Below are 11,761 nucleotides of genomic sequence, written 5' to 3' on the forward strand. Positions count from 1 at the left end.
AATCATGCTCCCTTTATGTGCAGTAATAGAAACGTCTATATCAAACAATATAACCGTCACTGTAAGCAAAAAACAACCACTAGAGGGCGCTGCTCAAGGTCAAATCGGTCTCTGTGCCTGGGTGAAGTAACATCTTAAAACTTCCCACCAACTCGCATTAGCTCTCCTCAAAAAGTTCCGCCATTAATTTAAACTTCTCGCTCTTGTCCTGTGGGCGCGTCTCGTTTGAATTATTGGCGACACTGCTACACTGCCCCCCCATGACTACCAGAGGTACTGCACCGTTGGTCCATATCTCTTAGCTTACAGAAAACAGGCAGAAATATGGACAGAATGAATCAAGACTGTTGAAGCACAACCTCCTTTTTCAATTCAGCACAGTGAATATCTGTGGGTTGTGGACAAAACAAGACATTTGAGAGCATCAATTGGACTTTTTCAAAAATATTATTCACATCTTTCACCATTTTACAGACACACAACTAATATACTAATCGAGGAAATAATCGACAGTAAAAAATAATCGTTATTTGCAGCGGAGATTCAGTTTTCTTCGTCTACTACTTAAACAAACTGTGGTAATCCAGGAAATCTCATGTCCTCCAGAGGGCAGACTGAGGGATTCCATTTACAGAGCACAACACCAGCAAACCATAAATCAAAAGCCTCCTATTTAGTTCTGTTAATGGGAAAATGGACCGTACCATTCATCACAAATGCACTGTAGACGATGCTCCACTGGGACGACTTTCTGATTAAGGTATAAAAATTGAATAATTGATAGATGACACATGGAAAGGGAGCTGAGAGGAGGGAAAAGTTTGCTCATTTTTTTTGTCCTTTTAGTGTCTCAAAATCAAAATATCTATCTATCTTTAAATTGATCTATAGATGTAGGAGCTGTTCATGTCTCATGGCTCTACCTCTCTACTTTTCCCTCCCTCTCTCCCTCTCTCTGTCCCTCCTTCCCTCACTCTGCCGGTGGTGTCATGTTTTCCTGCCTCCCCTCACAGGTTAGACTCTCAGTCAACAGAGGGTCACAGCCACAGACGCATCACCCACCCTCCTCCTCCTCCTGCTGGCTGGCAAGAGTCGTCCGTCTGCCTGCGTTCATCTAAACGGCAGTGAAAAACAGACAGGAAACTTACGCTGTAGTGATACTGCCTGTGTGTGTGTGTGTGTTTGTGTGTGTGTCAGCGCTTCAGTGCCTTTCAGTGTTCCCCCAAGCCCTCCACTGTGTGTGTGATGATGTGTGGTTGTGTCAAGGAAGACGGGACCTGTTCAAGTCAGCAAAAGCAAGCCAGCTGCTGCGTATGTGTGTGTCAGGGTTGAGCAGTCCAGCACGTGAGACTAAGTGTGTGTGTGTGTGTGTGAGTGTGACAGAGAGGGGTTAGTGTTGACCAGGCTATGAGTGCGTCTCAGAGGGAGAGGCCGGTCGATGCTTAGAGGAGCTGAGGGGAGAGCAGAAGAGGAGAATCAGTAAGAGGAGCAGCCATGGGGCTCGGACAGTCCAGCAAGGCTCCGGTCACTGATGACACAGACGAGGGTGAGTAATGAAACATCCAGGATGTTTTTGTCTTTTCTTTCTTTCTCTACTTTTGTGGCTCAGATCGGGGAAGGAGGGGAAAAGGAAAAAAGTTGTGAGCAGGATTCACCTGCCTGATCCTGAGATGTCCAGGCTGTTTTCTGCAGCCTTATCGATGGGTTAACTTCTTCCTTCTGCATGCCCAAATTAAATCCACTTACAGTTAATGGTCAGATTGATGTAATGCTAATTAAGTCTGCTACCAGACACAGAAAAGAGTTTGAAGATTTTCATCGAACTCTTCCGGACATCCACTCACTCAAACGTTGGCTTCATGTACATCATTATTCCAAACTGAGACTTTTGTCTTCAGCTCTTTCAGACCGATCGTCATCAAGGACAGCATCGAAAGGGAGTTATTAGTGTGATTGGCGAAGCTCTCTGTCTGAATTTATTTCCCCTTTCTTTGTGGCATGAGTAGATAATACAATGTGAATTTATTGATCTGAGTCAGTCCCTGAAATAATTCCACCCTGGCTTCACCCCAAGGACTTCAAATAAGTCAGCATTACATGAGTCAGTGGTTAAGTCAGAAGGGAAGTGGCTTTCCCAGGTTTTTCCTCACTCTGTATGGATGATGTTTTATTTTTGTCAATTTTTATAAAGTAGCAAACTAACAGGTTTTAATTCCATGAATTATCTTAACTTTATTTTATTTGTATATCTGGTAAGATAGGTATTTAATCAAATTTTAGGCTATATTTTCACGCTATACTGCCATACATAGACGAAGTAACTACAATTTTGGTCAAAATTGACTTATGACTGAAATTAAACTTTTTTAGGTCTCTTATCTTGTGACAAATCTTAAAGAAAAAAGCTTCTGTATGTAAAAAAAGACAAACATTAGTAAGTGTGGTGACTACGCTCTGCCTTTGTTTTCCTGAACGACGGCCTCTGTAACAATGGTTTGTGACAGCTGTCTATTAAGACAGGGACTAGATTATACTATCGTATGAGAGCATATAATTCTTAAAATGGGTTAACATAAATTTTACAATGACACTTATCGTATCAATCCATCTTAATAGATTAAACCTAGCAAAATATCACTTGAGGATTGCTTAAATTTACCTTAACTACTCATCTATTCAACTTTTAGAAAGCAAACATTTAATTTAATATAGATGTGATGTAATAAATGAAATTAGAAGAAAACAAGAAGAAGCCTGTGGTTACTGTACTTTGCCTTAATAAGAGCGTCAACTCTGTTCTACCTAACGCATTTGACAGACAGTGCAAAAACTTTTAAGTTATTTTTCTCAGTTTTAAAGTTAGCGTAGTTACTGCAGTTAGCCTTTGTAGGGCAGCATATATGATAAGTATACATCTTGATTTTTTTAAGGCACTTCATAAATGCTTGGACTGGGCGACAGAATGAAATATCCCAATATATTCTACCGAATACCTTGATATCGACATGCAACAACATAGTAAGGATGACTATCGGTACTTTCACTAAATATTAACACAATTAGATTTTTGATAAATAATCATCAGTAATGTGGATCTAATGACTAAGGGGGTAAAGGCAAGAAGTAGAACAAGAAGTAGAACAGCTCAGAAAAATACATCACTTGACTGCAATGCAGCCTTTAAACCCTGGAAAGGACAACACTTGAACAACAAGTTCCACAGAGCTCCTTTAAGCCTTACTATCCGGTTATAATCATTCAAAAAAATCCAAAGTTTCACATCATGATACCATATAACATCAATATAATGCCCAGCCTTAGTAAATCATTACCTTGTGGCAAAGTAAAATATTTTTTTCTGTGTCAAATTACTACCGCACGCCCTAATGAAATCCGTGTCTGAGGCTTTCTCTGTTTCACTGGAGGCACTCCCTATCAAAGAGGAAATCATTATTCATGGTTAACCTCGCTGCTTAGTCATCTAGCGTGCTGTTCTGGAAATGTCACTCATAACAGAGCGTCTCCACACTCCGAGTTAATGCAAGAGTGCACCTTTCCTGACTTTCTCCCTTTACAAAACAGCGTGGGCGATTTCACCGAGGGCACGGGAATAATAAACAGAGACACGTCGTTTTTGAACTAGAGAAAAGCCCCGCTCGCTGGAAACAAAAGTAATCCCCACGCTGATGAAACTCACGTCAGACACAGGCAGGATTCTCCTTTTGATTTTTGGAGGATTTTTGCCGGGCTGGGTTCACTGCATGTTGAGTGTGCATCATACGCTCGCTCCCTCTGAGTAGCAATAAAGATGCAAATTGAGTTTTCACTTTTACACTTCAGGGACGTTAAAGGTTGCTTCAAGGTAATATTGACCGCGGAGGTTGGAGTTTATGTTTGTCTGTTAATTTGACAGTGAGCATTAATAAATGCTGACATTTCAAAAAATATACTGTCAGTGTACATAAATGCGCCGAGGGCATTTTCATCTGCAGTTCCTTTGCAGCCAAAAAAATACCTCGACAGTTTTAAATATAGTTGTTGGTAAAGTTATGGAGAACATTTTCACTTGTGTACAAAAATGGTCGTCCTTGAGCTCTTTAAAGGGGCTCTGTGCAACCTCTGTGTTGTATTGAATGGTGCTCATTAGTTTATGTGAATGTTAAATCTGACCTGAGTCCAGCAGCATAAAACAACTTAGACAGATGATCCACAGGCTTGTGAAACCGAGAGAAACGGGCAAGTTTTCATTTTTCACGTCATGTTAAGATCAACTCACATACATATGCGGCAGAAATAACATACTGTGCGTTTAAATGGTGGAGTGTTGGGGATGAGTTCAGGAGTCTGCTCTGTAGTCTGGTAGCACGGCAGCGGATACTTTTGTATCTTTTGCCAGAAGGCAGCAAATGGTTGTGGCATGTTGTAAACTGCTGTGGCAACAGTTGTAGCTACATTTTGATGATATTCTCAAATATCTTGTAAATGTATTTAAAGAAAGGGATACAAAACAACCTATATATTTACCATCAAATACAACCGCAGAAATGCTGTCAAACAAAAAAAGGAAGAAAAATCCTGCAATTAATTAAAAAATATGCAAGTTGTAGTCCCTTTATGCTAATATTTTTCATGGTCGAGTATTGAGGATGATTTCATGAGTCTCAGCCTGCGGAAAGAAACTGCTCTGTAGTCTGGTGGTACGGCAGCGGATACTTCTGTATCTTTTACCAGACAGCAGCAAGGTGAACAGACTATTGTGGCATATTGTAAACTGCTGCATCAACAGTAAGAGCTACATATTAATTTGTGCAATTTTTATATACATTTCTGTTGATTTTCTAGTCTTTTTTGTAAATGTATTTAAAAATAGGCTAAATTAAGATACAGATACAAAACAATAGATATTTTACATCAAAAGCATCAGCAGAAATGTTGAAGAAATTAAAAAAGAAAAATGCAAGTTGTAGTCCCTTCTACACAGTTGAAGACAAGTTCAGGGGTCTCACAGCCTGAGGGAAGAAGCTGGTGATGTTCTGGTGATATGGCAACGGATACTTCTGTATCTTTTGCCAGACAGCAGCAGGGTAAAGAGTTCTAGCTACATTTTAATTTATGCAATTTTTGTAGTCTCTATTCTAAATTTGTTTAAAAATAGTCTAGTAGTTAAGATACAGATACATAACAAGCTACTGTAACATCAAAGGAATCAGCAGAAATGTAAAAAAAAAAAGAAAATACAATCAGATTGTGGCAATTGAATAAAAAAAAAGCCAGTTTTCCTTGCTGGCTTCAGAGCAAAGACGTATTTTGTCGTTCATACTCAACCCATATTACTTGATTTACAGCAAGGTGTGTACTGTGCGTCAAGGTGAACTCTGTCAAGACATGTTTATCTCCCCTGAGAATGATGCGTGCGCCACATGTGCTCCCTGTGTGCGACATACGTTTTCCACTGTGTGCAGCCGGCAGCCTCTGGTTAATGGACAGGCTGTTTACTGCTGATAATGCTTTTATTCACATTTCAGTGGCACATGGACCCATGGGTCCAGTTGTCAAAGCAACAGCGTGACTGTTGATGTTCCCACGCTGGTGGGTCCTTAAGTGATTTACAGGTTTGAGTGTGAGAGGTGGGAATAGGAGGAAGGCGGGGGGGGGGGGGGGGGGGGGGGGGGGGGGGGGGGGGGGGGGGGGCGGGGCAGTATGTTCACAATTACAAACACCATTTTCACCTACGGGACGATGGCTTAATCTCTTCTTCTTTGTCCTAATCAACAAAACTGTGCGTCACAGTTGAATCTGAGTGAGACAGACACGACTTGGTTGGTTTGTTGAGTTACAGCTGCTTAAACTCTGTTTAGCTCCCTCCTGCTGTCTTTAATCACCTACTGTATACTGTGTCCCGATACAGCTGAACTCTTGATTTGTTAGCGCCTAATTTACATATTTTTCAGTTTCTGTTGTTAGACAGCTTAATGACTATGATGAACTGATTTGATTGAGGTTCATAAAAGCCACCTGTTACCCAGCTAAGCACATTGCTGCATTGAGTGCGACGTAAATCAAATCACTGTTTTCCTGCTGGGGAGCTTTGTGAGGAGAAAACCACATAAGCAGTCTTCATGGGTCAAGATTGGTGCAACGTAAATGTGCTACCCAGAACCGATCCGGACCTGTCTATTATTTTAAAGCTGTTACTCGGTCCAATGCAGAACCAAGAAATGCAGACCCAACCCGATCTGCACTGATTTCACAGCTGATATGAACAAATTAACATTAACCTATAAGGTGTCAGAACACAATTTAGTGTTGTTTATTTTTGACTCAGTCCCACAGACACCATCCTGCTGCCGGAAATACTCACTCAAAGCACCAAATGTGTATTAATCCACCGCTTAAAGTAGTCCCAAACCAAAGCTCTATTTACTCCTCTGAGCCCACCAAAGATCTATTTCTGTGCTGTTTTAAAGATTTAAGTTGTCAGTGGGAATGAATGTGCTCGGGGCTGAATGCAACAGACGGTAGGAGAGTCGGAAATTATTGAGAGACATCGTCACATTGTTGGTTTTGGGCATTTCATTGGATTTGTTGACAATGTGAAAATATCTTTTCTAAATATAAATTAATGCAGGTGTGCACAACACATCAAACTTGCTTGCACTCATTATTTACCTATATACTTTGCTATTATTCTAACAGTTCCTGTGTTTACATGGACATTATTTCTTCATTCTGATTGAAATCATTCAGATAAAAGATTTATGGTCAACTGTTTACGTGGGATGGGATAACTAGGGTCTGGTGTTTCATGTGTTTCTCTTCCTCGTTGGATATTTTATCTCTTTGGGCCCACCTCTGATTGAGGTGATTATATGGAACATTTTTATCCTGTTTGGGCTTTTAAACCAATTATAATCACAATATTAGTCTCCATGTAAATGTGACAAAGGGATTAGGGACAATTTCCCGACCTCAAAAGTCGAAAAAGTCCACTCCACGTGCAAGCGAGTTTTGAAAAGTCGGAGTGTGGAGGCTCAAGCTTGTGTACAAGTTTTGTGGAGCTCCATTTTCTGCTCTCTTTATCAGTTTTTTGCCTCTTTTTCGAAGCAGCTGACTCAACATCTCCTTCCTTTGAATACTAATTTCGGACATTGATTACCATGGCAAGGGTCGAAACTTTGAAGCATTTCGGTCAGCACTAAATTTTACAAAAGCTCAATTTTTCTCTTCTATTCTACAACTTGCAGCTTTCAGTTTCAGGTTTATTTTCTTGTGTGATCAGCTGTGAGGATCTGCATAACATAAATTTCATCATTTGCACATGTCGCACGAGACAGCGTGGACGTCTCTACGGAGGTTTACCTGCAGTACCACCTGTCTGTCAGTTTTTCAGTATATGAGAGCCTCTAGTGTGGATGTTGGGCCAGAAATGGCGAGCATTTCCAATTTTTGTTGGCTCAGTGTGGACATGTGTGATGACGAGACAACTTCTGACAGACAGAGAGAGAAAGTCACACATTACAGTACAGTCATGCAGAGTGCACGAGAGGCTGAACAAGTGTGATTACTTCAATCCAAACTGATTTGCATGTGCCAGTCAAATTCCATTTGACGAGCAGATGATTTCCTCGGTTAGTTTAAGCTGTGGAAAGACTATCAATGTGTCAATTCCACGCGTGTGCAGATTTCAATCATTACACGCTCTGTTACTCATGTGTCCATCATTTAATACAGCACATTAAACCATTCAGAGTTCTGCTGGTAAAATATGACAGCCTCCATCTCAGCCCCCCCCCCCCTCTGATTCTGCGTCTACCTCTTCCCCTCTCATCCACGACCACAGCTGTCTCTCTGAAAAACCCATCAGTAGCTCAGCAGGAAAATGACCATGTTGATCTGGAGTGTGTGCTTGTGTGTATGTTAATTACATACAGTGTCATCTGTAAGTCTGTGCATGTATGTGGTGTGTGTGTGTGTGTGTGCACGCGCACTATAAAGGCTTCATATGGTCCCTATCAGAGTAGGTTGTGTAAACACTCCAACACAGATAGTGTGAGAGGAGGAAGTGCCAGTGATTCGTGACTAACAGAGCATAACATTAACTGTCAAATCCAATAGATCTAGTGACTGCAGGCAGAATTAGAGTGTGTGTGCACGTCTATATGTGTGTGTGTGCATGCTGTTAAAAGGGAAGCAGGTGATGTTTTCAGACAACACTTTACGTCCAGTATACGAGTGGATATATTTTGGTGAAAGACTATGAATGCATCATGAATGTAAGTGTGTGCATCTGTGTGTGTGTGTGTGGTCACAGGAGTGCAGAGAGTGGGCAGCAGCTGTTCCGTCCTCGGGGAAACGGCAGAGAGGGGAAACCGTCTGTCCTTGTTGTCATGGAGGCAAGAAACAAACAGCCCCATCCGGTTCCAATTGGCGATAAATGTTGCTGATAGATGGAGAGTGAGATAGGGAGCTAAGCTCTGGTCTGGGATGTGTGTGTGTGTGTGTGTGTGTGTGTGTGTGTGTGTGTGTGTGTGTGTGTGTGTGTGTGTGTGTGCAAAGACTGTGAGGACAAACAGAGGGAGTGCTTAAAATCTGTCTTTTGTTCGGTGGAAAAACATGCAACTGTCATTAAAAGACGTCTTTGTGCCGAAGCTTATTTCAGATCTCGACTTTCTTACGTCACTGACCTGTGGCTGCCCTGAAGGCCTCTATCTGCTTCAGCTTGACTGTCTGCTTTGTTCCAACGAGCTCAAAGCAAACCTCACAGTGAACCTACTGTAACTGTACCGATACTTAATATTCATGTGTTTCCATCTGAAATGATTCTGTGACCTTGTTTTCTTTTCAGAAGTGTCATTTTATTTCTATTGAAGTTTGTAGCTGCCTAGAACACATTTTATTATTGAGCATATTTTCTTACTTCTCTTCGTTAGCATTTACAGTAAGGCTAGGGAAGACGCGGGCATTATATTTATATGGAATATTGTCTGAGATTTTTGATATCATTATGTTGCGATATGGTATAAGTGTTGTCTTTTCCTGGTTTTAAAGGCTGCATACAGTAAAATTATGTTGTTTTCTGTACCAGACTGTCCTACTTGTTCTAATACCTGCCTTTACACACTCAGTCGTTATGTGCACATTACTGATTAGTATTTATCAAAAATCTTACTGTGTTAATAATTTGTGAAAGTACCAATAGTCATTACTATGATATTGTAGCTAAATTGATATTGAGTGGTTGGCAAAAAAATGTGTCACCCAGTCCTAGGAAGTCATATGAAGTGCTTTTGAGGAGATTTATAAATATCGAGCTACACTATCACTCAAAAGTTTGGGGTCAATGAAAATAACATATTGATCATAAGTACAGTCATGGTGAATGGGGGCCATTTGGAGCAACCATGACTCCTGTGGTCCAATGGCACATTGTGTAAACCAATCTAAGATTACTGTGTTAAAAGTCTATTTTTTCATAAGGAAACCCTTGTGCAATATATATTGTGTATTGCAACAGAGCCCACATCCCCCAGCCTATGCTGAAGTCCATACATTTCCAAATGTTTAAACTGCAGCAAAATATGTATATGTATGTAGTGTTGATCTTGTAAAGTCATTTCACCCTATTAAAATACAGAAGGAGAAATGAAAAAAAAACCAAAACAAACAGATTTGAGGTTTAAATTTCTGTTCTGTGTATAATATTTATTAACCAATAATTTCTGCTCTTCTTTCTCGCAGTAAATTTCGACCACTTCCAGATCCTGAGAGCAATAGGAAAAGGAAGCTTTGGAAAAGTAAGTCCATGTTGCCAAAGTTTTTTCTTTTCAAACCGGAGAGAAATAAAAGATGAATCCATATTTACTCAGAAATGAGTAAAGTGGGAAACAGTGTTCTGGTACGTTTCAGCTTCACGGTACATCAATCTGTTAAACCCAAAGGGGAACTAGTATCAAAACAAAAAGGAAATAGGAAATAAACAAATAAGTCAAAAGGTTTGCAACAAGGAACATATGAAATTCACTGTAATAACCCTCTCAAGGAAATGGAAGAGAAGAGGTACAATCAACATTAGTAGTCATGGGTATTTATCAGCTCCGGCTCTGATTGGCAGTGATGGAAACACGACACCTCAGTTGACACGCTAATTTTCACACCTTATCGGGCACAACGCTGTGACAGAAAAAGCTCCGGACGCTGGCGCATAAATAGTTTTCCATCCATCTCTGTTCAAACAGAACAAGTTTGAAAGAGAGACTGAAGTAAAAGATCATCTACTAAGATCTAGCAAGATTTCTACTGTTTCGTGTTTTTCTGGTACGATCGTGACGTCAAACATGACACACCAGAGAAAAGGCAGGCACACAAAGGCCATTTATGTGTCATTTGTGTATCTTGTAGATTACTTACTTGATCTGAAAAATGTCAGAAAACAGTGAAAACTGCCCGTCACAGTTTCCGAAAGGCCAAAGAGATATTATCATAAAACTGCTTGTTCTATCTGACTAAACATTATTGATTTTACTATCACATCTGACAGTAAACAGCAGCCTCACAATGTAGAAGCTGGAAACAGGGAAAATTAAGCACTTCTGATTGAAAAATGACGACTAATCAATCATCAAAAAAGCAGGAGAATACTTATCTATTGATCAACTAGTTGTTTTGAGGCACAGAGGCATGTGGATATCAGGTGCACCATTTTAAAAATGATAGACCATGTCAACCTCTCTGTCAATACTATATGATGCTTTAGTGTGGTAAAGCCTTCCGGTTTAATTTTCTCAAGTTCAACCAACACGGGAAACAAATCTGAGGTGAAAGCAGTCATGTTTCCTCTTGCCGTTAAGCCGTATAGAGCAGAGTCTTTCACATCAGCGCTTACTGAACATGTAAGCCCATATAGCGACACACATGTGCGCTCCCGTGCACATACGTACAAAGGGTCTACACACTGTGTCCAACAACAGATAAGAAGTCTAATCACTGTAGATGGCAAGCTGTTCAATGGGAGGAGTGATGCGATCAGGGTTTGGCTGATTAACCGTGCCAGCTGGTCCACAGATCACTCTCTTAGATAGCAGTAATCACTGGCTTATTGACTCGTGTTGCACAGACAAGCACAACTACAAATAAATATGGGGTATTACACTGCTGCATATTGAAAACAGTGTCTATTCTCAGACAAATCGTCAGAAGGGGGTAATCATGTACAGTTTTGATGTACACACACAGTGACAGCTGCCCAGATTGCACCAGGTGTTGTGTTCAGCGTTTTGCTGCAGCACATCAGAGTATTTATTTCCACTGGTGCAAGAACACAGAGTGCTGTTTAAACGCATTTTTATGCCATTTTGAAAGAAATGTCCACATTCCCCACTGACGCACACTAGCAGTTCAAATGAATGCTAACACGATGTTTCCCAACTCTAAAGTACTAAACACGCTGGTGTGAAAAGTTTAATGTCTTAAGAGGGGATTAGATTAGTGATCACAGAGACTGAAGAGAAATCCTGAAGTTTCCTTCCATCCTTCTTTGCCGGGCAACATTTTCTGGTTATTGCACTATAACACTGCATGCGTCCATGAGTCAGAAGAAATATCACTTGACACAAACATAGATGAGTGAGGGTAAACACTCTGTATTGCATCATTTTTCATGAGTTTTTCAATGTGTCAGACGAAATATCAGGATTTGTATCTTTCTGTGAATCATGCTACATAACTAACAAATGGTAATATTGGATAAAACATGGAGGAATGA

General features: G+C 40.5%; 1 protein-coding gene across 1 annotated transcript in view; it reads left to right on the top strand.

The window, feature by feature from the left end:
* Positions 1-1,494: 1,494 nt before the first annotated feature.
* Positions 1,495-11,761, top strand: part of stk32a (serine/threonine kinase 32A) — a 77,676-nt gene continuing 67,409 nt past the window's right edge. Inside the window, exons 1-2 of the mRNA XM_073479816.1 lie at positions 1,495-1,546; positions 9,739-9,794. Of these exons, the coding sequence (XP_073335917.1) occupies positions 1,495-1,546; positions 9,739-9,794 (108 nt within the window). The remainder of the gene's footprint in view (positions 1,547-9,738; positions 9,795-11,761) is intronic.

This window comes from Pagrus major, chromosome 13 (genome assembly GCF_040436345.1).
Source record: "Pagrus major chromosome 13, Pma_NU_1.0".
Lineage (NCBI taxonomy): Eukaryota > Metazoa > Chordata > Actinopteri > Spariformes > Sparidae > Pagrus > Pagrus major.